The sequence below is a fragment of the Chelonoidis abingdonii genome, chromosome 9 (genome assembly GCF_003597395.2).
Source record: "Chelonoidis abingdonii isolate Lonesome George chromosome 9, CheloAbing_2.0, whole genome shotgun sequence".
NCBI lineage: Eukaryota > Metazoa > Chordata > Testudines > Testudinidae > Chelonoidis > Chelonoidis abingdonii.
In genome coordinates, this window is record NC_133777.1 from 32745908 (window position 1) to 32773543 (window position 27636).

General features: G+C 42.7%; 1 protein-coding gene across 3 annotated transcripts; it reads right to left on the reverse strand.

Annotated features, from left to right (window-relative positions):
* Positions 1-1876: 1876 nt before the first annotated feature.
* Positions 1877-27636, reverse strand: JPT2 (Jupiter microtubule associated homolog 2). Of its 3 annotated transcripts, none has more exons than XM_032783772.2 (5): positions 27514-27636; positions 16571-16719; positions 15040-15182; positions 5541-5589; positions 1877-4427 (listed from the first exon to the last, which is right to left on the reverse strand). In XM_032783772.2, the coding sequence occupies exons 1-5, from the start codon at positions 27555-27557 to the stop codon at positions 4255-4257; spliced, it is 558 nt and encodes a 185-aa protein (XP_032639663.1). In that variant the 5' UTR covers positions 27558-27636; the 3' UTR covers positions 1877-4254. The 3 variants fall into 3 exon arrangements, with proteins under 3 accessions (XP_032639663.1, XP_032639665.1, XP_032639662.1); XM_032783774.2 differs by lacking the exon at positions 27514-27636 and adding an exon at positions 27206-27352; XM_032783771.2 differs by lacking the exon at positions 27514-27636 and adding an exon at positions 26953-27103.

Here is a 27636-nt window from a genome sequence, read left to right on the forward strand (position 1 = left end):
TGCCATTTTCTTGACCAGTCATGCACTTTAGTGAGATTCTTTGCAGTCAGCTTTGGACTTAACAAGGAATTTTGTATTATTTGCAAATTTTGCCACATCTCTATCCTACATCCCCTTTTCCAGAACAGCACAGCTCCCTCTACAGATCCTTAGCCCATTTAATTCCTTCCATTGTTAAAACTCACTATTTATTCATAGCTGTTGTCTCCTATCTTTTAATCAGTTACTGATCTAGGAGAAACTCTTCCCTCTCATCCCATGACTGCTGACTTTGCTTAAGAGCTTTTAGTGAGGGACATCTTCAAAAGCTTTCTGGAAGTCCTAGTACACTCTATGCAATGCTTGTTGACATCCTTGAAGAATTCTAATATGCCTCACCACTCTAACTTTCCTTTATTTCTTTCAAAAGGTAATGGGAAGGTTGGTAGCCTGCTGCTCCTTCCTGTTCCCTCCCTCCCTCAATATGAGAAACAAAACAAACTTACATGAGTTATGCATCATGAATTTTAAACTAGACTGTCAGATGATACCTGACTGATATTTAAGACACGGAAAAGCCTACAAGTGTTTTCTCTAGTGACAGGCCAAAGCATGCAATTGATCAACACTTCTGCTACATTTTAAGCTAACTTTAGTATGTACACTAGGCACCTGCACTTTTCTGTTGCATTGTCTAGAGCATTAACCTGGATAATGTTTACCTTAAAAGTCAGGAAAAACAGTACAAGAGTCAGATTTGTTTCTTCTAGAAGAGAAATGAACTCATTTGCAGATTCTGTAGTATGACTTCATCATATAGTTCTGTAACTGTGGTCACGCACCAGTAAGGTTGCTTAATCCTTTATGGTAATCTATGGATTACATCCAGTGTTTGTACTCATTTATCTCCTGCCTATCACTGTATTAAGATTTAATTATCCTTGATACTAGTTCATAGATGCACAAGCTCTTACCTAAAAGAATGGCTTAAGAATGGTGTTCCACCAAGAGATGAAATATGAAAGCTTGGTCTTACAAGCAGCATAGAGGTACAGTGAAGTTCAGTCTGCAGATGGAATATGGATCCCTGGTTGTTTATACCTGCCAGCTGTGACAAAACATCAACTTTGACAGAGTGCCTGCATAGTTCACCCTAAGTTAATATTTCTCTCTAACTGCCATGCTGTCTAATTTATCTGAAGTGGGATGTGTAGTCTCAAAGTATCTAGTCTACAGAACAAAAGCAGCTAGATATATAAGGACAGTTTTATGCACTTATGTTTGTTTCACTAGGGAAGAGGCTTACAGCTATGAATGTTCACAAATATGGATCAATTTCTAGGGACAAGTGTAGATGCTCAATAACATAACAATTTAGGCAAATTCAGACAGTTTCAAGGTTTATGGAAAGGGGCTTAGACAGCAGAAAAATGCATCTAAACACAGCCTGTTGGAAGCTGCTACACTTTCATTCTTGTATCCATTACAGGGGAAGCTAGTGTAGATTGATTCCAGGCATGCTCTAGCCCACTGGTCCCCAATACGGTGCCAGTAAGCACCTATCTGTGCCCGCGTACTGGCCCATGGACAAACATCCGCCAAAAAGCAGCAATGTCAAGTGGCTCATCGTCCGGCGCCTGCCAGATGTAAAAGGTTGGGGACTACTGCTCTAGGCTACACTGCTTCTGCAATAGGGAGGGAGGGAGGCAGGCAGGCTGGCTTGCCCCCCCCAGTCAGAGGATGGAGCACCTTTAAAATTAACTGTGGCAGGAAGTAAGTGTTTGAGAAGGCTCATTGTATTACACAAGAAGTGTTATATGGAATTTGATCACTGGCTAAAATGTTTGCTATAGACTAGAACAATGACTTACTGACAGGAGAACCCAGCTACACACAGTGAAGTAACAAAATACTGTGGTTTATTGAGAAGTCCATGATTTAACCATTAATACAAGTTCCATTCCCCTGTTGCCTGTGTGTGTAAACAAAAAAAAAAAAAAAAAAAAAAAGCATCCTTATCAAACTTAAACTTGGAGACACTGAGCAGAGTGTATGCCAATGAGGGAAATGCTAGCCAACACATGCAGACAGAAGTCCATAGTAGTTTAAGACTTAGCTGGAAACTGCTGTTTAAAACAATATTTCAGCTCCTGTTAGTCTATAAAATATCAAGCTTTAAATCTAAGCTCACTGACTTGTCCACAAACTCTTCAATACAAAAGCTGAAGGCAGACTGGTTGGCCTTTCCTACCTGCTAATCCCCGGAAAAGCCTAGCGTGTACTGGAAAGCAAAGTTAAACACTAAAATGGCAGGAGGGGACAGAAGATCCTTTATAGACTTGACCAAATAAGCAAAATAGGAATAGCAACTAGGAAACTGCTATACTGGGAGGAATATAATCTAAAAACAGATGTATTGGGATCACCATCCTCGTACAGTTAGAGGCGGCCAGCAGCAGGAGTGCCAAGCCTCCTGTGGAAGAGGCACAGGAGGCATTAAGATTCCTGCCACTTCCACCTTGTAAAAGGGGATTTTCCACTTCCGTAAGATAAAAGGCAGCTGCAAGTCTCTGTGGTACAGTCAGTCGTTCATCTTTGCTGGGCACTTTAACAATCGTTATGACCTCTAAGCTGTTGTAGCATCTAGCTAAGAAATAGCTCTTTTGAACAGTTTGTCACAGAAATAGTTTTCAGTGAACCTAGGCAAGAACAGCTACTGGTATGTGGAGCCATTGTGTAGATAAGGTCACTTGGTCTTTGATGGACATGAACAACTCTTGTATGTAATGAGTTAGGTAGTTTAAAAAAAAAATAAATTAAAAAAAAAAACAAAAAAAAAAAACAAACACTAAACCACCAACACTATTACAAGTGGCCAACAGTCTAAGCACCTAGTGTTATCAAAGTATCAGTATTTGATATGTTTGAGGAAAGTCCAGTCAGAATTAACTGAAATTTAAGAGCCCTCTTTCAACCCCCCACCCCCAAACCCACATACCTAATTAGAGAGAACAATGTACATTCTTGCAAACATAATTCAAAACAGCCACTGTGCCAGAAGAGTATTGCAGTGATCCCTAGACTGCCCCAAGCAGATGAACAGGGATTAACAGTCTTAAAATAGCTACACGAGTATGTGTGGATGAGCAACTTGGATCGTCCACACTACCAAGGAACAACAGGCAGTCAAAGGCAACCCATGGCTAACAAAACAGAGGTTTCACTAACAGAGTCAGCATAGAAACAAAAAACAAAGCTACTGGAGGATACAAGCAAAGCAGTCCATTATTTCTGCATGACGGGGAAGAGAACCCTGCAAAAGCTAAAGCATCGGTACATGAGGGCTTTTAGAGGCTGGTGATGGGACATTAAAGCTGGCTCACTAGAGATGTCCTGGGACAGTTTCCAGAATCTAATTATATACTACTGTAGTTTGTCAGAGTTCTTTCAATAGATGCAACTGTGTACCCAAGTCACTCCCCTCCCTACCAGGAAAGCTGGAGGGACCCTTGCATGACATCAGTGAAATAAGATCCTTCCAGGAGTGCCTGGATGAGACAGTATACTAAACTATAATTTTTCTCTTTGTCGAGCAAATATCAGTACAGACTATTACTGAAGTGCTCCAAAACTTTATACAACTTGATGGCTTGCGAGACTGCCACAGAACAATGAGAGTTTTAACATAATAAATCTGGGGAGGAAGTCGTCCCTTACGGCCAAGGACTAAGCAGAACTCTTCAGAGGCCAGCAACACCACTTAGAATGGATCATGTTTATATTAAAATGGTTGCAGATAAATTTTTTGCTTCTTAAGGTTAGGATACACTGCCTAGGAGAGCATTAGCTCCTGTTAGGCTCAATTTAGACAGATGCCAGGCCTGGCATCCAAGTCCCCATCCACTGGGATAGAATTTCACCATACTGACTGTACCTAAATGCATCGGTCCAAGAGTCTGAGCTACTAACTGACTGCAAGAATAAGAGGGTTTTTTTTTTAAATTCTCCACCACAAAGGAACACTCCTCTTGCACCTATCTAAGCTACAGTCCCGCTGAATCCTGCGCTGTCTAGCACATAAGAGTCTTCGGTTATTTCCATAAGCACCATCACTAACAGGTCTTACAGAAGTCTTGAACATCAAGATGTCTTCCACTTGGATTAGATGAGTCACTAAAGTCCCCATCCTCCTGCCTAAAGCATCTGAAAACAAACCTCAGGACCTACAGATAGATAAAGTTTCTGTGCTGACTCCATTAGTGAAAGTGAATGTTCCTAATAGAATGCAATGCTGGATTTGCCACCAGGGGGATTGAGGACTTTGTTGTGCGACCGTGGCCTTGGTCCCAGTCTGGGTTCATGATCATCTATCTTGGGGCCTGGCTCTTCTTTCCCAAGATCTCTCTTCTCGCCTCTGTCTTTCATCTGTGGTTTGTTGTTTTCTGTCGCTGTATGATGACAAGGGAGGTTAGAATGGTTACACTGCACTGCAGTAACATTGCTTTTCATACCCATCTTCAATAGTCGGTACATTCTTCCCTCCTTCCAACCCCTCACATCCTTCCGCTCCCTTTATCTCCCTTCTTCACTTGTGCAGGGGTAGAGAGAGACTGTTCAGAGCCAGGACAGCACTTTTCCTGCTCAAGGTCTACTTCTTCCAAGACACTCCTATCTTGTTTTCACCAATTATTTATGCCCACTTTTAAGACATCTTAGGTCATTACTTATTCTGTAGAATGCTGTGTAAGATTATTATATACTATAAAATGTTGACACCACACACTTATTACTGATAGTGTGCCAAACCATAAATGCTACATCCTGCCAGGTAGGACCCTCGAGCTCACAAGTACAGTTTCCATTATGCTCTCACCTAGCAGCTAGTAATGGAGCAATAATGCATTCTGGGAAAAATCAGTTACTCCATAGCTAGTTAAAGAAGGCCAGAATTACAAGCTATGAATGCAGGAGAAGGAGGAACAGTTTACCACAATGTGTGTCTGTCTGTATTTTATAAATAATTGTGCATTCCCCCACTTAAATAAGGGGATCATTCTGCTCAAGATTCAGATATATTACACAAATAGCTCAACTGCTTGAGAGAGCTGCAGAAATGGGAATTACATCTGAATTTGTTCAGTTAACTTGTGTCCTTGCTGCTTCAAAATGGGATGGTCCAAGTTGGCCCACCACATTCTAAGGTCTTGGGCTTAAGTACAAAAACAGTCTCCTATAAAAACAAACAGACTATCTACAAGGGCAGGTATCAAAACAGACACTTCTCATATCTAGATATCAGCCTAGCATAGGGCCCACCTTTCGATACCCTACCTAAAGTGACCCAGCTTAACAGAAGAAGTTGGATGGTTATTTCAGATCACTTCCTATCATGTAACTGATACTGAAAGTCCGACTGCCCAGTTTGAAGTTCTATAGCCATGACCGCATTTGATTGCGTTGGCCTCTGTATGCAAAGAGGAAGAACAAACAAGACTAATGCTGGTTTTAAGGACAAAATACTCTTCACAGCATCTCAGAGAAAGAGGTTTCTCTTGCCTTACCTTTCAGTTCCTTTGATGCATCTCCTGCCTCTTGTAAGACAATGTGATCCTGCAATAAAATCAGAACTGTTTTAGGGCTTCATAAGGTTATGAACATAGGTTAACTACTACTCCACTGCAAGCTTTTCTTAAATCTTAGACCTAAAAGATCCTTTACACCAAGACCATGTGATTTCTGCATTAAGAGCCAAATGCTGCAGCTTGCTCTCCATGAAGTTTCCTGAAATGGCACTGGGAGAGCAACTGTAGCATCAAGTTCTTTAAGGAGACAGTGATCCCTGTGGTGGGTTTGGTCACAGAGATCCCCTTGGGACTGAGACCACCTGAGCCAGTTTGGGCCTTCAGAACCCTGCCTTGTCAAGCCAGACATGCAAGCCTGCTGCAACACAGACCCAGGGTCTGAACCACACCCCAAAGGTGCAGACTTAACTCAAAACAGCTTAAGTGCTCCTGTCTCCAGCAGCCAGATACCCAGCTCCCAATCCAAACCCCAAATAAATCCGTTTTACTCTGTATAAAGCTTTATAAAGGGTAAACTCATAAATTGTCCACCCTCTAACACTGATAGAGAGATATGCACAGCTGTTTGCTCCCCCAGGTATTTATTAACACAAGATATAAGAAGTAGGAGTTAAGTGGTTTCAAGTAATAACTTACTTTGTTCTGTCTGTTACCCAGCCAAATCAAATAAAACACACAAGTCTAAGCCTAATACATTAAGAAACTGAATACAGGTAAATCTCACCCTCCAAGATGTTCCAATAAGCTTCTTTCACAGACTGGACTCCTTCCTAGTCTGGGCCCAATCCTTTTCAGACCAACATTGTAGTTTATAGCTTAGGTCCAGCAATCACTCACACCCCCGTAGTTACTGTCCTTTGTGCCAGTTTCTTTCAGGCATCTCTTTGGCTCAAGATGGCCTCTCCATTCCAGCTGAAGACAAAATGGAAAGGCCTCTGGGGCCTTTTATATTCTCTCTTGTGGGTGGAAACCCCTTTGTTCTTCTGTGCAAAATCACAGCAACAAGATAGAGTTTGTACCCACCTGGGCAAGTCACATGGCCATGAATGATTCAGCTTTTTGCAGGCCGAAGCCATTGTTTACATGTTAGTTTGAATGTTCCCAGAAAAGCTCGGATGTGGATTGGCACCTCCCGAAGTCCATTGTCAGTTAAGTGTTTCCTGATTGGGCAATTACTCAGAATAGTCCTGTCTCAAGAAGCTGACCAAATGCTTCACTGATGCTACTTAGCATCAAACACTGAGGCCTTGGCTACATTGGCACTTCACAGTGCTGTAACTTTCGTGCTCAGGGGTGTGAAAAAACACCCCCCTGAGCGCTGCAAGATACAGCGCTGTAAAGTGTCAGTGTAATCAGGGTGGCAGTGCTGGGAGCGTGGCTCCCAGCACTGCACACTACACCCGTAAAGGATGTGGTTTACGTGCAGCGCTGGAAGACCTCTCTCCCAGTGCTGCCGCTCTGACTACACTCACACTTCAAAGCGCTGCCGCGACAGCGCTTTGAAATTTCTAGTGTAGCCAAGCCCTGAGATATAAGAACATAGCCAATATTTGTAACTTCAGATATAAAAGTGATACACACAGACAGCATAATCATAACTAGCAAATTACAACCTTTCCATAGCACCTTACTTGACCTCCTTTGCATAGGATTTGGTGCAACTGAAGGACCTTGGTTGCAACAATGATCATGGTCACAGTTCATGTCAATAACATCATACCCTCCTCCTGAATTTACTGCCAGAGACTTGTACTGACTATGCCATGGATGATGTCCTTGTAAAATCCTTGTCTGGCTCTTGTCACACATTCTCCCAGTACCTTTAAAACCCTATGATGTAATTTACAGGTGTTCTAGCAAGGTTTGAGGTTCCTGGTCCCCAAGTATCTGAAAATATGTTGTGGTGTAGTACTGTTAAGAGAACGCAGATCACAATACCTGTTAAAGTGTAAGTGTCTTGGCATTTAGCCACCAATGCCATGAGGCGGTGTGCCTCAGTTTCCCCTTCCACACAGCAGCGTAGGCCTGTTATGCTTTTGCTGCTGTGTCAAGCTTCCAGCCTGTTTACAAATATAAGCTGAAAAGCAACATGAATGTGGGACAGTCTTGTCACCATCCCTAGCATGTACAAAAGTTTTCCCCATAAATCAGGTATGTCACATCTTTAAAGGTTACCATTAGTATTAACTACTTTGTCTTGACCCCTAGATGAAGCAGCAAAAGATACAAGATTAATAGAGCCTATCTGCCATAGATTTGCTGTTCATACAATTTAGCTTTTTCAGTGTCTATTGCATTTCCCAATTCCTGTGTGTACCATGATAGAGGTTTAGATACTCTCCTGTCTCTATGGAGTAGGCTCCCAATTCAGGCATGGGTTTGAGGATTTGGCAAGAAAAGGGTGCACTGCGACCATGCCTGCCCCCTGCCTCTCCCTTGGGAATTTCTTTGGGTTGTACCCACCCCCTTGTGAAACTTCCAAAATGCAAAGTTTTTCTTCCCCCAGCCTTGAAGAGACAATGTTATCTTTTACAAGGGTAGCAGGAACAACATTCTTTAATGGAGGGCTTTGAATTCGTAAAGACCCCCTCTTTGTTCCCAACAGGTCAGTTGGGTTGACTCTCCCCTTCAGGAGATCTGACCCCCGTCCTCTCTCAAAACCTGATCCATAGATGAGGGGTCTGGCATTTTAGATGCAGATCCTTCACCCTCCCCCTGGGCAAAAGCCTTCCTACAAAACTTGGGCAGAGCCTCCTGTCCCCCCTCACCTTCCATCTTGACTTCCTTTTCTAGGCTGCCCTCTGAGGCCAACACTTTTGTAGGACACAGAAGGGAAGGTGACCCTGATCCATCTGTGGGCTCATGGCTACCAGCTATGACAGACCCTTCACTGGCCAGCAAAATCCCCCCCTTTCACTCAGGTTGGGCTTGCTTCCAGCTATAAAGTCCTTGGGGTCTGTTCCCACCACAGTGGTCATCAGGACCCAAACCTGCATCTCTGGGATACATGTCTCTGCACCCCAGGAAAGGCCCTGTCCCTTGCTGACCTGTAACTTCCTGGCAGTCAGCAGCTGGGAACACCTATGTCATAAACATACAGACAAGGGTAGCATAAAATCCCTCTTTACCCCATAACTGCTTAATTCCTCTTTTACCCATAAGGGTTAAGAAGCTCAGGTAACCTAGCTGACACCTGACCAAAAGGACCAATGAGCGTACAAGATACTTCCAAATCGGACGGGGGTGCGAGGGGGGGAGAAGAGAAGAGAAGAGACAGGCTATGTCTGTTCTGTGGGCTTTTGCTGGACACAGATCAAGGAAGCAAGCAATCCACCTCCTATAAAGTTAGTAAGTATTTAGCAAGGAAATGCCTTAGTTTACTTTTAATTTTGGCTTGTTTTCTCCTCTGTGTAAGAGGGAGGTTTATGCCTGGTTTTCTAACTTTAAGGTTTTGCCTAGAGGGGAGATCCTCTGTGTTCTTGAGTCTTTTGTTATTCTGTAAAGTACTTACCATCCTGATTCTACAGAGGTAATTTTTTACCTTTTCTTTAATTAAAATTATTCTTTTAAGAACCTGATTGATTCTTCATTGTTTTAAGATTCAAGGGTTTGGGTCTGTGTCCACTGTACCAATTGGTGAGGATATATTCTCAAGCCTGCCCAGGAAAAGGTGTGTAGGGACTTGGGGGGATATTTGGGGAAGGGAGGGCTCCAAGTGGCCCTCCCTAAATGTTTGTTTAAAATCACTTGGTGGTGGCAGCATTACTTAATCCAAGGTATAAAAAAAAAAAAAAAAAAAAAAAAAAGGAGAGAGGAAGTTGTGCCTTGGGGAGTTTTTAACCTAAGATGGTAAAAATAAGTTTAGGGGGGTCTTTCATGCAGGTCCCCACATCTGTACCCTAGAGTTAAGAGTGGGGAAGGAACCCTGACAACCTCCCTGTTACAAGGTGGAACATCTCTCTCCCCTGAGGAGATGATTACAGGACAGGAGCTGGCTTTATCCAGCCCTTCCCACCCAGACCTGCCTTGAGCACTGGGGTGACAGGAACTGGTTATGACCATCCCAGAGCTGCATTCTCCACTGCTACAGAGGAATTAAAGAGAGACTCTCCTGTTCCTCCAGCAGCATGTGTGATGTTAGCATCCCCTCAGGGGCTTTCAGCACAAGATTCCTTCTTGTTGCTAACAAACCCTGGGACAGATTCTGCCACAAAGAGTTCATCTCCCAGTAGAAAGGGTACAAATTTTTGTGCCACCGCTGCAACAGTCAGTTCAGCGTGCTAATCACCAGTTTCCATGTGTATCTTATATAAAGGTGCAAGGACTTTGTAACCTCCCACCAATTGTAATTCTGCCATTTTGCCTGGTAACAAATCCTTTTCATGGATCAGGTACCTTCTGACCACAGACATTTCTGCATTAGTGTCTCTCCATCCTTGGAGCACTTTGCCATTAAGTTTAACAGAATGCATACGCTCACTGCTTGGTTGTGTAGAAACAACCTTTACAAATCCTGTGTGGAACAAGGCAGCAGCCAGGGATACCCCTGTGCTCTGAGAAGCAGCAGCTTCATGTGCTACCTGCTGCCTGTTCCCACTCAGCCAAGGACGTTTATTCCTCAGGTGCTCAGTGGACTTACCACGATAGCACCTTTTGGGCTCCTCTGCTTGTACAGGAGATTTGGGACGAGTAACAAGGGAATGGGGAGGTAAATGCCCAGCTTCCCTTTTCCCAGGGGTAAAACAGTGATTCTGCTTTCCACCAACGCTGTAGCCCTCTGCCAAGGGTTTATGTTTAATTGGATCTTGTGACTGCTCGTAAGAGTCTCCAAACCAGCTAATTCCCCCACTGCATCCACCTTTTTGTCCCACAAATACTGTTTTACATCACTGCACATATTCAGGAACTGTTCCTGAGTAATTAAATCACACATTTGTTCAAAACATTTAATGGCTTTTCCCCCCCTCACCCACTTATCTAACTAATCTCTCATTTTATTTACATAAGCCACATTACTTAATCCAGATCCCCTCGTAAAACTCTGGCATTTAACCCTGTAGGTTTCAAGTGTAATCTGAAACTATTTCCAAACCAGTTCCTTAAAATTTACCATAGTTTGAAGCATCATCAATAGGCATCTTATTGAATATGTCCAGAGCTCCGATTGCAAAATTGACTGGGCAAGTGGTCATTTTTGATCTTCAGAAATCACATGGAGAGTGCATAGTCTCTCAAAGGTGATGAAATATTCGGCAGTATCACTGGATTCATCATACTACCAACATAACTGCTCCCATTTATGGATTTTTGGGGAAGTGGAGCCAGCTGCTGAAGGGTTCAGCCTCTTCCACTACATTACAGCCAGTTCATGCTTCTAGGTCTCAATTTGGGCCTGTATTTCTCGGGCTTCTTTTAACTCCAGGGCAGCTCAATTTGAGCCTGTTTCTGGGACTCCATGGCTTCCCCTAGCCACAGCTGCTCCTTTGAGCCTCACTTCTGCCTGCCACATTTGAAACTCACAGTCCTTTGCCTTTTCTTCCGCTTCCATTCTGGCCAGCTCTAGTTTTGTAGCTGCCTCCCTGGCAGTCATTTTCCTTCTTTCTTGTGCTTATTTCCCTCACTCAAAATAAACAAAAAGATAACAAACCAGTAACTAGTTTGTCTGTTCTCCAGCCACCACACTTAAAATCGATACCAGTGTCTCACAGCAATCAGCTGTGCACAAATCCTGCAGACTACGCCACTGTGACAGGTTCGGTCACAGAAACCCCCTTGGGACTGGGCTCAGACTACCTCTGAGCCCATTTTCTCTGCCAGTTTGGGCCTTGTTGAGCCAGACATGCAAGCCTGTTGCAACGACACCCCCAAAGCTGCAGCCTTAACTCAAAAACAGCTTAAGAAGTGATCCTGTCTTCAGCATGCAGCTCCCAATGGGATCCAAACCCCAAATAAATCCATTTTACTCTGTATAAAGCTTAAACACGGTAAACTCAAATTGTCCACCCTCTATAACACTGATAGAGAGATATGCACAGCTGTTTGCTCCCCCAGGTATTTATTAATTAACAAAAGTATAAAAAGTAGGATTTAAGTGGTTTCAAGTAATAACTTACTTTGTTCTCTCTGTTATCAAGCCAAATCAAAACAAAAAAACCACACAAGTTTAAGCCTAATATATTAAGAAACTGAGTACAGCACTCAGAGATGTTCCAATAAGCTTCTTTCATAGACTGGACTCCATCCTAGTCTGGGCCCAATCCTTTTCAGGCCAACGTTGTAGTTTATGGCTTGGGTCCAGCAATCACTCACATCCCCATAGTTACTGTCTTTTGTGCCATTTTCTTTCAGGCATCTCTTTGGAGTGGAGACGCCATCTCTTGAGCCAGCTGAAGACAAAATGGAGAGGCTTCCAGGGCCTTTTATATTTTCTCTCTCATGGGTGGAAACCCCTTTGTTCTTCTGTGCAAAATCACAGCAACAAGATAGAGTTTGTACCCACCTGGGCAAGTCACATGTCCACGAATGATTCAGCTTTTTGCAGGTTGACGCCATTGTTTACATGTTAGTTTGAACGTTCCCAGGAAAGCTCAGATGTGGATTGGCATCTCCCAAAGTCCACTGTCAGTTAAGTGTTTCCTGATAGGACTATTCTGAGTAACTGCCCATTCTCAAGAACCTGACCAAATGCTTCACTGATGCTACTTAGACTCAAACACTGAGATACAATTACATGGCCAATATTCATAATTTCAAATATAAAAATGATGATACACACAGCATAATAGTAATTAGTGAATTACAATCTTTCCATAGACACCTTATTTGACCTCCTTTGTACAAGATCTGGTATAACTGTAGGGACCTTGGTTGCAACAATGATCTATATGGTCACAGTTCATGTCAACAACATCACAATCCCCATGTGCTCTTCACATTATGCTGGCTGCCTGTATGTCGTACCAAGACAACTCACAGAAACAAGATACAGCAATAGCCTATTAGATCCTTAAGACTTTCCACCCTTGGATCTATATCGATTCTAGACCATTATCTTGCACGACTCTTTCTACAAGTACCCACTGGCACCAAAAAATAGCAGCAAGTGTTCAGACCCAGAGCAGCAAGCTCTTTAGTGCTCCATTGGGCATCTCAGCAACAAACATGCTCAGTGAAGTATCCAGAGTAGTTTGGATTACTGTGTCAGATGAGCCTAAGGATAGTTTTCACCCACCCTCACTGACCCATTTTCAGATTTAGGAATCAGCTGTGATGAGCAAGGATGGCTTCAAAGGATCTCCTCACATGAAGACTGCTGTAGTCAAATCAATACAATTCATGAGAGTACCTAGTACATCAAATCATTACGGTTCTACTGTTTCTAGGATAGTTTCACCCCCGGCAGAAAGGGCTGGCATGAAAATGACATTAAAAGATTTTTTACCTTTAACCCCCTTTAAAGGCAGCATCACATTACCCAACAGTGCAAATTCTCAAGCGAGTACTCAAGCAATTCTCAATCGGTGAGGTGTGAGCTTGAAATAGGTTGCCAGGGGGCACACATACTGGGCTGCATGCTCTAAAGGTGAGCAACTGACTAGAATTCTACCTAAAACCCGGAGAATGATTTCATCCCCCTCCTCTTGCTGCTTCCACTGCATCCCTGCTCTATCCAAAATTACAATAGTCCATGCCACCCTCCCCACATCCAGCACTAAGTTCCAGGCTGGGCGAAATTGCATTTCTAGAGAGCGGAGCCAACTTCACAGAAGTGCTACCTCAGAGCCATCCAATGCAGAGGGTAGGAAGAGAAGCAACACACACCTCCTCTAAAGAAACACGAGACCCCTGGGCAGGCATACACCCAGCCCTCAAAATTCTCAGTTTTTCCTATGACCCAAATCCCAGAATCCCTTGGAGTTAATACTGGCAGGACTGCATAAGAGGTTGGGACAAAGAATATCACTTCTGACTCCTACCTTAAGTTTAGTTCTATGTTCTTAAATCAGATGCTAGTAACATTGGTCAACTAGAACTTTAGAAGTAATAAAACTACCACCATCAGTTTCCCTTCAGCAGAAATTTTAGTGGAGCACAGGTTCCATTAACACTACTGCTTAATAGATAGTATGTTTCCAAGACTCTCTACTTGTCAAGAACTTTGCCAGTATGATGGCTGACTCACTCAGTGGTGCAGTTTCGACTTAAGGAAAGAGTTAACCAGCCAAGATGCAGGAGCATGCAAGAACATGGTACATAAATAGCAAATATTTACATTCTTGTTTTCTCCAGAAGAATGTTTGCTCATGTCTAATGTGATTATGCAGCCAAGTAAGTTGCCACATAGTAGTCCTATGACTGCCACAACTGTGCACCAAAAATTAAGCTTCTGTACACAAAAATAGGTCTCTAACCATTGTTGTTGAGAACCTCAAAAATGAAAATATAAACTGATATTCTGACATGTGCTTGAATCTGCAGATACTGAAATAAGGGGATGTTGGGACTAAAGCTTAATGGAGGGTAAGGCTGACATTAAAATTAGCTATTTTCTTGCTGACCATGTTAGCACAGGGGTAGGCAACCTATGGCATGTGTGCCGAAGGCAGCAGATGAGCTGATTTTCAGTGGCACTCTCACTGTCCGGGTCCGGGGGGGGGGGCTCTGCATTTTAATTTAAATTTTAAATTAAGTTTCTTAAAAATTTTTAAAGCCTTGTTTACCTTACATACAAAAAAAAAATAGTTTAGTTATATATTATAGACTTATAGAAAAAAGAGACCATCTAAAAACGTTAAAATGTATTACCAGCACATGAAACCTTAAATTACAGTGAATAAATGAAGACTCGGCACACCACTTCTGAAAGGTTGCTGACCCTGTTGTAGCAGAAAGTCAAACTAATGTTGTTGTGTATACTAAGATGGGATGCAGAAGGCAGCTAGTTTCTGTAAAGCCATGTGAAGGTGAATAGTAAGGAATTCAGCACCTCTCAAATTTGAAGTCAGCACCCTCATTTAAAAAAATAAAAATAAAATAAAATAAAAAAAAAATCTCCTTGCTGCTATCTCCTTCCAATTCCAAAAGCCTGAAATGCCTCCTGGTTGTCAGAAGACAGCCTCCTACATCTTATCTAGGTGATAGAAGCACCAGTTCTCCTGTATCCAACTGTAAAGAGCTTTTGGCTTCCCCCTCATACCTCCACAGTGCAACTGTATATTTTTCCGTACAAAAATCTGCAACACACTGAGAACTGATGCAGCATAAATGAGTTCACTATCAAAAGTAACAAGGGATCCTTGACTAGAAGAGGGTTGTGGAGGCAGAGCTGACTAATGTTGAGTTTCCTGAGGCATAACATAGGACTAGCATGCCACATAGTACATAGGAGCCTTGTTCAGAACATTAACTCTACCAGATTATAGCAAGCCCTGTTAGCAGCTTTTTCTAACCATTTTCACAGCCACAGCAGTACAAATACCTTGGGTTTGTTTGGGTGTGCTCGAACAGGGCTGGCCGGTACTGGAGATCCAAAGATATCACTTGTCTTCCCACCAGGCGGATTCATGCGTTGACGAGACTGGACAGGGCTAGGATCCTCAAAGATACCACTTCCTTTCCCCCCTGCAAGGTAACAAACAGTTATTGGAAAAGGGTTTTAACTGTTTTCTATTCTTCCTTTATAAAACTCTCTTTAAAACGTTATCTAAGATGTGATTTGAAAAAAAAAAAAAAGAGTTAAATATCCAAGTTTGAGGTTTTCGGCATCAGTAACTGAATTTGTCCAGAAATCCTAGAATTTTGCTTACTACAATATCCTGAAAACATTTAAAAAAGACTTGTAAATCCAAGATTTTTTTTGAATCCTGGTGACACATCTGTTAGAGCTAAAGTAGTTTCTTTGTGTATGTCACCATTTCAGCTGGAAAAGTCTCTGGAATGGATCCTCCAAGTCTCTCCCCCATCTGCCTCCTCCTCACCCTGACACTATATGGTGGCTACATTAGGAAAGAGATCTCCAATTCTCTACTAGGACTGGGCAACCTGGTGGTATCATACCTATGCTATAGCTTAGGCCAGAAAACTAAAGGCCTGAGTTCTGCCAATGCAGACACAGACTTAGAAATCATACAGTAGTTACTGTATAGTCTTGAGCACTTACATCTCAATGGCTGCAAACAGACAGGGCTACAAAGTTGTCTATGGTTTTAGTAAAAAAAAAAATTTAAAACCAAGAACTTCTGTGAAGTCCAATGTAGCAATCTAACTTTACATGCCACTGTAATTCATGCTCTGAAGTGAAATTACTGCACCGAATTGAACAAACAGTAAGTTTTCATCAGTGGATTGTATAGTTAATAGCTGCCATATTGGACTAATGGTAATTTACCTAATGCCCCATATTTCACTGCTGGCAAGCTTATCACCACTAAAACCATCCATGTAACAAAAGCTCACACTAAATATGCAAGCAGAAACATCACCCTCATGTACATTTACACAGTGCAATTGTACAAGTTCTATTTCAAGCTTAAAAATGGCTACTCCAAGGTTCTTATAAGTGGGCTGAGTAGTCTCATTGCTGCCTACAGGCAGAAAAAAAGCTACCAAAACTCTTATCCCATATTAGCTTTGTTCAATGTTTTAAGTCTTTTAAGTCTAGTGGGTAGATTAATGATTTCCCCAATCCTTATACTTAATAAGGTCAGCCTCATGGCTCATCAGGAGAAAAAGTACTATTTTACAGCACAAGTTCAGTTTAGAGCTAAACTCAGCACTCATGATGGAATGCTCCCTGATTGGGTTTAGTGCACAAGCTCAGTCAGCTAGCAGCAGTGTATAGTTTACAGGGACAGCAAAAATTGCTGTTCAATTGGTATTTACCTGCTACATTCCTCTAGGATACTGAGCTGGAACATGAACATTGCACAACCACCAAATATATCTTCCAACCCAGAATCAGCTATACTACTTCTCCTCAGTGGTTTCCCTGAGGAAACTAGCGTTCTCACCTGGAGGGTATGTTCTTTTTGGAAAGTTCTGAGGTTCCTCAGCTGCTCCAAAGATGCTAGATGCCATTCTGTGTGGTCTGCTGGAAGAGGAAACTTCTTCTGTGTTCCCAAACAGATTACTAGAGCCTCCTCCAGGGGGTTTCAATACTCTGTTGCAGAACATTAACAGTTACTGACAGATGCCAACTTATTTGAAGTCTACTGCATTCAGCATGTTTGCCACATTCCTCCCCATTCCCAAAGTTAAGATTAAATTTGGTTAAAGTGCTCAAATTTTTATACTACATAATTTAGGATTAGCAGACCAGAGTTAGAAATACTCTGTGCAGGTCCATCATTAAAATTCACATACTTGTCTGGTTGGTCCTTGACAAACATTTGTAAGTCAACATTGAGCAGTAGTGGGGTGCCATATCTGCCTCTTCCAGAACATAAAATATTCAGAATGTTATTCAAGTAATTAGTTTGACACAGATATTAGTTCTGACCAGAATATAATCCCTTTGTGACCTCATACTATTGTAATAATTCCAGCCTGAAGGGTTACATTCCAGAACTTGGACATAACCTCATGTTAATACACAGCAACATCTCCTGTAGCTTGACATTTTCTTTTATAAAAGTAGATTTATCTGTAGTTTCCACTTGAGCAAAGCAAACTTAGAGATAGTAAGCAAGTGAAGGAAGACATATTTTCTAAAGCAAGATTAGAGTCAGCCCTATGTTAGAGGGCTTTCCCTTCACCCTCCCACTTCCCTGGTTCTTGTCACACAGACAGCAAACAGCAAAAGACCAGAAGTCCAAAGTACATACAATGCGATGTTTATTGGGTCAATTTCTAGCAAACATAAGAACAGCCATACTGGGTCAGACCAAAGGTCCATCCAGCCCAGTATCCTGTCTACCGACAGTGGCCAATGCCAGGTTAACTCCCTCTGGGGCACCTAACAGGTAATGATCAAGTGATCTCTCTCCTGCCATCTTTCTCCACCCTCTGACAGACAGAGACTAGGAACACCATTCATTACCCATCCTGACTAATAGCCGTTAATGGACTTAACTTCCATGAATTTATTTAATTCTCTTTAAACCCTGCTATAGTCCTAGCCTTCACAACCTCCTCAGGCAAGGAGTTCCACAGGTTGACTGTGCACTGTGTGAAGAACTTCCTTTTATTGGTTTTAAACATGCTGCCCGTTTATTTCATTTGGTGGCCCCTAGTTCTTATATTATGGCAACAAGTAAATAATTTTCTTATTCACTTTCTCCACACCAATCATATCCCCCCTTAGTCTCCTTTCCAAGCTGAAAAGTCTTAGCCTCTTTAATCTCTCCTCATATGGGACCTGTTCCAAATCCATAATCATTTTAGTTGCCCTTTTCCAAAAACCTTTTTCTAATCCCAGCATATCTTTGAGATGAGGAGACCACATCTGTACACAATATTCAAGATGTAGCCGTACCACCATTCCTGCATTAGTAAGAGCACTGCCGGCAGATTAAGGGAAGTGATTATTCCCCCTCTACTCTGGTGAGGCCACATCTGGAATATTGCATCCAGTTTTGGAGCCCCTCACTACAGAAAGGCTGTGGACAAAGTGGAGGGAGTCCAGCAGAGGGCAATGAAAATGATCAGAGGGCTGGGGCACATGACTTACAAAATGCGGCTGAGGGAACTGGGCTTGTTTAGTCTGTAAAAGAGATGAGTGAGGGGGAATTTGATAGCAGCCATCAACTACCAGAAGGGAGGCTCCAAAGAAGATGGAGCTCAGCTGTTCTCAGTGGCGGCAGATGACAGAACAAGAGTCTTAGAATATCAGGGTTGGAAAGGACCTCAGGAGGTTATCTAGTCCAAACCCCTGCTCAAAACAGGACCAATCCCCAACTAAATCATTCAAGACAGGGCTTTGTCAAGCCAGGCCTAAGAAAACCTTTAAGGAGGGAGATTCCACCACCTCCCTAGGTAATCCATTCCAGTGCTTCACCATCCTCCTAGTGAAAAAATGTTTCCTAATATCCAATCTAAACCTCTTCTACTGCAACTTGGGACGATTACTCCATGTTCTGTCATCTGCTATCACTGAGAAGTCTAGATCCATCTCTCTTTGGAACCCCCTTTCAGGTAGTTGAAAGCAGCTATCAAATCCCCCCCATACTTCTCTTCTGCAGATTAAATAACCCCAGTTCCCTCAGCCTCTCCTCAGAAGTCATGTGCTCCGGCCCCCTGATGATTTTTGTTGCCCTCTGATTGACTCTTTACAAGAAGGATGTGGAAACATTGGAGTGTGGGGCCCAAAACTGGACACAGTACTCCAGATGAGGCCTCACCAATGCCAAATAGAGGGGAATGATCACATCCTTCGATCTGCTGGCAATGCGCCTACTTATACAGCCCAATATGCAGTTAGCCTTCTTGGCAATAAGTCTCATATCAAGCTTCTAGTCCACTGTAACCCCTAGGTCCTTTTCTGTAGAACTGTTGCCTAGCCACTCCGTCCCTAGTCTGTAGCAGTGGATGGGATTCTTCCTTCTTAAGTGCAGGACTCTGCACTTGTCCTTGTTGAACCTCAGATTTCTTTTGGCCCAATCCTCTAATTTGTCGAGGTCCCTCTGTATCCTATCCCTACCCTCCAGTGTATCTACCACTCCTCCCAGTTTAGTGTCATCTGCAAACTTGCTGAGGGTGCAATCCATGCCATCTTCCAGATCATTAATGAAGATACTGAACAAAACCAGCCCCAGAACTGACCCTTGGAGCACTCCGCTTGATACTGGCTGCCAACTAGACATGGAGCCATTGATCATTATCCACTGAGCCCAATGATCTAGCCAGCTTCTATTTACCGTACAGTCCAGTCATCCAGCCCATACTTTAGCTAGCTGGCAAGAATACTGTGGGAGACCGTATCAAAAGCTTTGCTAAAGTCAAGGAATAGCAGGTCCACTCCTTTTCCCTCATCCACATAGTCAGTTATCTCCTCATCGAAGGCAATTAGGTTAGTCAGGGATGACTTGCCCTTGGTGAATTCATGCTGACTGTTCCTGATCACTTTCTTCTCCTCTATGTGCTTCAAAATTGATTCTTTGAGGACCTGCTCCATGATTTTTCCAGGGACTGAGATGAGACTGACTGGCCTGTAGTTTCCCAGATCCTCCTCCTTCCCTTTTTCCAGCCATCCAGGAACTTCCCCAGATTGCCATGGGTTTTCAAAGATAGTGGCCAATGGCTCTGCAATCACATCCGCCAACTCCTTTAGCGCCCTTGGATGCAGCGCATCCATCCCCATGGACTTGTGCTCATCCAGCTTTTCTAAATAGCCCTGAACCACTTTTTTCTCCACACAGGGTTGGTCACCTCCTCCCCATACTGTGCTGCCCAGTACAGTAGTCTGGGGGCTGACCTTGTTCGTGAAGACAGAGGCAAAAAAGAGCATTGAGTACTTCAGCTTTTTCCACATCCTCTGTCACTAGGTTGCCTCCCCCATTCAGTAAGGGGCCCCACACTTTCCTTGACCTTCTTCTTGTTGCTAACATAACAAGAAAGGTTTCTTCAGGTACTGCTGACATCCCTTGCTAGCTGTGACTCCAAGTGTGATTTGGCCTTCCTGATTTCACTCCTGCATGCCTGAGCAATATTTTTATACTCCTCCCTGGTCCCCAATCTTATGCTTCTTGTAAGCTTCTCTTTTGTGTTTAAGATCAGCAAGGATCTCACTGTTACGCCAAGCTGGTTGCTTGTCGCATTAACTATTCTTTCTACACGTGAGGATGGTTTGTTCCTGCAACTTCAATAAGGATTCTTTAAAATACAGCCAGCTCTCCTGGACTCCTTTCCCTGTCATGTTGTTCCCCCAGGGGATCCTGCCCATCAGTTCCCTGAGGGAGTCAAAGTCTGCTTTTCTGAAGTCCAGGGTCTGTATTCTGCTGCTCTCCTGTTTTCCTTGTTTCAGGATCCTAAACTCAACCATCCCATGGTCACTGCCTCCCAGGTTCCCATCCACTTTTGCTTTCCCTATTAATTCATCCCTGTTTGTGAGCAGCAGGTCAAGAAGAGCTCTGACCCTAGTTGGTTTCTCCAGCATCTGCACAAGGAAATTGTCCCCTACACTTTGTATGTTCTGACTTTTGATATGAATTAACTTATTTCTTTATATAACCTGCAGTGTGTAATTAGAGGCTAATGTCCTACTTCTGAACTTTGTTTAGCTATACATGGATGCTTTGATGTCTCCAGGATGGCTAAAATAGTTTAAGTGAAGTCTAATTTAAACAAATGGTTAGCTGTTGTTACTTTTCCCTGTCTTCTAATGTTGTAGTCTTAAAATTAGAAACCAGATGATTAATACAATCACTGTGAGAGAGGCAAGAGTTTCCTCATTGTTAGAATTTCAGATTTTACACAAGGTTTCTTATTTAAAGAGAAATCTTCAGCTCTGATCCTATACACATTTATACACACTTATTTGAGATCAACATGATGGTGTATTTAATACCTGAATTCCTTTAACACTTAGAAGCCCCAGTCACGGGCCAAGAACCTATTGTGCTAGGTGCTGTATAAACAGAACAAAGATGGGCCCTGTCTCAAAGTGCTTACAGTTTAAGTATTTTCAGGGCCTTGAAATGCTTATCTATGCCAAGAGATTAGGTTCAGGACCTTGTTAGCCTCCTCTGCTAGAAAGCAACCAGAAACCTCAGAACACTAAAGGTAATAAGTTTTGCTCTATCTGCAGCACACACCACCTTTTGACATATTGAGGATTCACAAATCAAGAAAGCTGAAATACTTCAGGGTTTGGAATAGCACCAGACATCTTCTGGATGAAGCGGTTCAAAAGGAGATGACCCAGGCCAAGACTTTTAAGAGTCTAACTTCAGGCACCCATTTTTAAGTCTATATATTAGGTACCTAAACAATCTAACCTGTTTTTCAACGTGCTGGGCAATGTGATGGAACCCAGAGCAGCAGAAAGGAAAAGTTAGCCTATTACACTAACAGTTAGCCTGTTACGCTTTAGTTAGGAATTGTGAGAAAGGACAAGAATCTATGGCAGTTAAGACTAACCTTAGGGACATTTCTCCTTATGATGCAGTTCCTTCCCCTTTACCACCAAATGCCTCTAGATCTTGGAACAAATGCCATCATCTGGTTCACAGCCTAAATTAAGCATTTTTTTGTTCGTTTTTTAAAAATCTGAGAATTCAGAGTAACTGCAAGCACCTCATTCCACTCTAAATTATGTTTTATCTCAGCTAAATCTTTAGAGCAATACATCTCCTTCATATGGATGAGACAATACTGTCAGATTCGAATACTACAGACACAAAGGAAGATGTGAAAGAGCCTGTTTCTGTGCTGTGCATGATAAAAGCAACACCTAACTCAAGCAGCAGGTACACAGTCTATATTCAGTGCAGCATCTTGTAGCCTGCTGCCAAGTATCCCTGTTTCTATGAAGCTTGACTTCAGTTAAACACAATAAATGGTAGCATTTCAGATCTCCTAAAAAGGGAAGTCGTTCCCATCTGTCACAAGGGGGCGTGGGGGAGGGCAGCAGAAAGTTCCCCTTTCGTGTTCAGAGCAATTTCTTCCGTCAAAACAAGCCTTTGTTGCATTTTGCTTTCACCGGTTTCATTAATTTTTTACACTTCCTAGTCTCACTGTGAACACCACTTTACTGAATCCCTTCCATTTGCTGAGATTTTTAGCTACAGACTCAAACACAACAGGTAAGACCTTTTGCTCATGACATATCAGGTTCGAGTTTAAGGTTGAATTTGTAACAATGCTAAGTTAATCAGTTCTCCAGCTGAGTGAGCTATATTTTTCTAGCTATTTTAAAAAGAACTAAATTGCTATCAAAACACACATAAGAAAACCCATGTTAGAGTCAGCTTTATCTAAAGGCTGTATTTACACAAAGCCAACTTATGGTTTTTGGTCACTCAAATGACCTCAAGCCATAACACAGGAGCTGGGGGAGGAATTTCTGTAAAGAAGGAGCAAATGGGGACACATACCAAGACACTAATGGAGCCAGTTGAATTATTTACTTTTTGTGGTCTTGTTCTTTTAAGAACTATAGCACTTTTATGTATGGCCAGAGGATGAGGAATAGAAAGGGAGAAGTCTAAGAATACTGCCAAAGATATACAGGAAAAAGAAATGCATAGCTTAATTTAGAAGCTATACATTGACTTAGAAGAAATTCCTGCTGTTACAATTCTTGTTAGCATGCACATTTGCAGGAGTATGAGGGAAGGTCAATCCCCAGAGCAAGGGTATAAACCCTCATTGTATTAAGAGGGTCAGTTTAAGTATACTCCCAAATGGGACCATGCATTCCAACACCCTATTACATGGGAAACGAACCGAGGGTCTGTGGTAAGACTTCCTGATTCTGTGGCTGACTGGAAATTCTGCAACAGCTTCATTTTAAGCTTTTGGCTTTTAATGAATTAAATATCAGATTAATAGTCAATATATTAACCACTTTGCTATTTTGACATTAAATTCAATCTCATGCGGTCCTCACATTTTCAACTATCAATATGACAATGATTTTTGTATTGATAGCTTCTGATGCAGTTATTCATTAACAGGAGCAAAACTAGAAGTTGCTAGTTGCACAGAGAGGCTGTTCGGGATTGTGGAATAATGCCATTTTTGCTAATATTAGCCAGCAGTGATGAGTTCTCATTATTAGTCTTCAGTGTACACCCCTCAAAATATATTGTTCAGGCTCTCTGCTGATTTAGGCAGAAGCCAATGCACCTGTTATACTTAGGTCACATCTTTAATATTTACTTCAAAACAAAGATCTAGAAAAAGTTTATGTTAGAACCTACATTTTGTGCATTATTTATGACAACTGGGAATGGAATGCACCAGAAGACACTGCATGTGCTAACTACCCTCGCTCCAGAGCAGACTTCCCAAGGATAAAAATGGGATGTTTGCACAAACACTAGAGGGTAGAACATAACCATTATGTAATAAATAAAAAGCTATTTACAAAGTTACTGCATTCAGTAGATGGGAGAAATGATGCAGAGCACTTTTAGGAACATTTCTGCTTATGTGCATGCATCTGCTCAGTTTATATACACAACTGTGGTAGCTGCTCCCATAATTTCATACCCAAGTTATCTAAATATAAAAATCAGATTTAACAGTTAACACTTTTACAGCACTTGTGGAAGAAATCTCCCTCACTGAAGTTTCCCTAGTGAGCATGGGACGTAAGACATCAATTTTGGCAGTTCTTGTAGCTAAAAAAAAAAAAAAGAAGTTTCTAGCCCTTTTAATTGTGAAGAACTTTCAAAAACACGAAGCAAAGCCCAACACTGGTTTACATGTTTTCAGGGATCAGACAGCTTCAGATACATGAAGCTGTCAATTTACACGTCTTCATGTAAACTAAGTGGCAAAGTTTTCAGAGAGATCATTTTCACAGCAGCTAGTCAGAGCTCTGTGGACATAGTTTTGTTAAGACTGAGGGAGGCATTTTAGGGTATGTCTACACTGTGAAGTTGTCAACAAAACCTTTGTCTTTCATGCATACTTTAAAAAGCCCCCCCCGAAAGACAAAAGTTTTGCTGATGCAAATGGCAGCATGAACATGGCTTTGTTGGCAGGAGCACTCTCCTGAGAACAAAATTAATGCTGCTCGCAGGGCTGGAAGTATTTTGTTGGCACATGCTGACTTTTAGTGACAAGGCTGTCTCAACACAGCCTTGTTGCTAAAAACTGCAGGGTGTAGACAAGCTGTAAGTTACTTACTCAATGGGGGGGTGGAGGGGAGATTAAATTGTGTGGGAGGGTAGTATAGCAAGGACTTCTACCCATCTTCCTGATTCAAGAGCCAGGAAGCTAGGGGAGAAGTAATGAAGATCCATTCCCTCATTGCAGCCAGAAGTCTTTGCACTTGAGAGACTAGAAAGACTCTTTTCAATTCTGTAGCCCCTGCACCTTGCTGGTCTCCCCATACCTCATCTATATCTAACAAAGAAATACAGATGTACAAGCTCCCTGAGATTAACAGGAAGATAGAAACTGCTGCACTGGATCTCTCCAGTGACCCATCTAGCCTAGTCTCCAATAGCAAGAACCACATGCTTCAGAGAAATGCACAAGTCCATTTTATGATTCTTAGAACTGTTTCAGGTTAAGAAAATGCTATAAACTATTTCTGTTTGGACTGTTTTCTTGGCAGCCATAAAGGATAGAGGCTTTTTAAAAAGTGTAAGCTCACTTTCTGCAGAACCTGAATCTGTCATAGGTATCAATATTGGAAATAGGCTGGAGCTGGTCTACTGGCTGATAGTGTGACAAGTCATCTACAGGAAAGAAGTTAAACTCTTTGTACTGCTGTACTCATTTAAAATCCTTCATACACTTCCCCCCCCCCCCCCCAGTAAGTCAGGGAGGGGACAAAGCATGGCATGTTAGTTTTTACAGTTCTTCTAGGATTTAGGAAGTTGTCTGAAACATTAGTACATTTGAAGTTTGAACATCTGAAAGATGTGATGTGGTAAGGACAGTATCTTGTTGCCACTTCAACTCCCACAACAGCTAGTTCTTTGAATGGAAGCTTCCAATACCTGATGTTTATGACAAAATGCAACATCTTTAAACCAGAGCTCTTTTATCATATCCAAGGAGTTTTTATTACTTATTAAATACTGCTTACTAAGTTATAGCTTTTTAGTCCAGTAAGCAAAGTAGAGGTTTTACTAAATACCTACTCCCAGAGAAACACAATGTTCTTCTGCTCTGCCATTATTGATTTAGAAGTGGCATCTTTGTGTTCCAAATCGATACACATCAGTTAGAGCAAGACTTTAGCTGCCAGGTCAAGAGAAAACAAGTAATGTACAAAGCAAAAAATAAAATTAGTTGTAAAGGAAACTGAAGTTGGCACACAGTTTTGTTGAAGATGCATTAAGACAGAGCAGCACAGAACTACTATTACTGCAGCACCAAAAGCCAACAAGGAATGATGATTCAAAATGTATGGTAAAAAAGGTACTAAGTAATTCTTTGCCATAACTGCTTTTAAAATGAAAAATCTGTCATTTGGATATTCTTTTGTCTCTATTACTTTAAAGATGATTTAACAATGTGTCCATGGCTATAGCCATCTGGGTGACGGTGAAGAACCATCTCTGAAGTAGGTTTCTTGTTTGGAAAGTTACTCAGACAGCAGCTTTACCAAGAAAAGTTTTATAATGGTGTTCAGTGTGCCTCATTGTATGAGATTACTAAAAATCACACTATGCAAAGAGTAGTTTTACCTCCTTTTACAGGCTTGCTGTCTAACAGAGAGTCTGTGTTAAGAGGATTTATTTTGCCATGCTTCCAGATGTTGATGATCGATTTTGAATTAGGCACACAAATAAAACAGGCCCTTAAACATGACAACTGCAAAGGGTATCTGTATTATCCATTAATAAATTGTCAGCATGTGACTAGAATAAGTGTTGGGGAAAAGTTCCATATGACTAGTGATGTGAATTCTTTTAAAAGCATCATTTGGTCATAGATACAGGAACCATCTCAGAGACCACCATACAGCAATAGGGCATAGATCCAATACATGATGCACTGCAGCATTAGCAAATCAGATGCCTGCCTTATTTGAAGATCCACTCAAATAAGTGTTTGTGTTACTGTATCAACAGCTAAAGATTTTGCCTTCCAAATGCAGTGTAAACACTGCCACGATACAGATTGTTTCTGCAACCACAGCTTCATGGTTTCCTATTAGAAGAGTTCTTCTCTACAGTCCAGACTCCATGCCATATAGCCTATGAGTTACGAGGAAAACAGTTCCCAAGCTGCCAAAAGTGAAAACAGAAAACTTTTCAGGGGTTATACTGCGTGTGCAGTTTTCATGGCAGCCCTTCCAAATTCAAGTTATAGCTTATTTTGGACTTTGAAAGTTAGATAAACTGAAAGGGGCTTCATAATTTCATAACTTTTATTTTTTAAAATAAACTTGAACTGCAAATTCAAAAGTAAAACTAATCTCCTTCCATCATATCACGAAGCCACGTGGCCCCACTGAGAAGGAAGGAGGCGTGCAGACTCACTGTAAGGGTATTTGCTCACAAAGAAATTTAACATCCACTTAAATAAAGCTTGCTGCCGCACGGGATCTCACCAGAGACATACACAGTACCAAACAGCATGATCCGGTCCCCTTCCATAAGCCAACCTATGGTAACCCTGAGGTAAGTGGCACCAGGTAGCCTGTCCCTTCTTCCAGGACTCGAATCCTTCCTAGGAGCCAGCGAGGGCAGACTAGCAGTGTAATTCTCCATGGACAGATTCCAGCAAGGAGTGGGGTCAGGATTCATAGCCACCGACTCTCACATACCCAGCGCCGCCAAAGCCTGGTAGTAATCCGGGCAGGCACGAGATACCGGACGTTCTCCAGCACACAGAACGCGTGTTTACAGCGTCCAGCACAATAGGGCCCCATTCCATATAGCAGCCTCGAGATGCTAGTGTAATCTGAACTACTGGAGCTTCCCGTCCTCCCCCCACCCCACGCCACGCCCAGGCCAGCACACTGCAGGCAGCCATAGAGGGTAAACGCCCGGCCCCTTCCAACGAGAGCGAGCACTCACCTCGCCCCCTCCAGGCAGCCCTTTGGGACCAGACAGGGACAAGGTCACCCTGCCCTGCCCACAGTCACATGCAGGAGCCCGGGGAACAGAACCCAGGCGTCCTGCCTCCGCCCCTGGCGATGGGGGGAGGATAACAGCCAGACAGGGGAAGTGGGGTACGGGCGCCGTCCCTGGAGCGACCCCACAGCCTACGCCCGCCCAGGAGGCCTCCCCAGACCCCAGGGCCGCTCCCCGCCGCCCCCGCGGGCAGAAGCCTGCGCTGCCTGCGCCCAGCCGTGGGGAAGGCAGGGCCCTGCCGCCGCAGGTACCTAGAGCTGGGCTTGGCGGACTCGGCCTCCGGCCCCTGGAACATAGCAGCAGTGAGCCTGGAGATCGTACGCCGCTGACTCCACTCCGCGGCTCCCTCTCGCTGGCTGAGCTCGTTCCGGCCG

Bases quoted from the DNA above. Each gene is read 5' to 3' on its own strand.
- JPT2 (XM_032783771.2), bottom strand. From the start codon at position 27,062: ATGGAATGGGGCCCTATTGTGCTGGACGCTGTAAACACGCGTTCTGTG. The intron at 16,720-26,952 runs GTATGTGAGAGT...GTTCTGCAACAG, and splicing joins CCAGGCTTTGGCGGCGCTGG to AGTATTGAAACCCCCTGGAG. The intron at 15,183-16,570 runs GTGAGAACGCTA...GTTACCTTGCAG, and splicing joins AAAAAGAACATACCCTCCAG to GGGGGAAAGGAAGTGGTATC.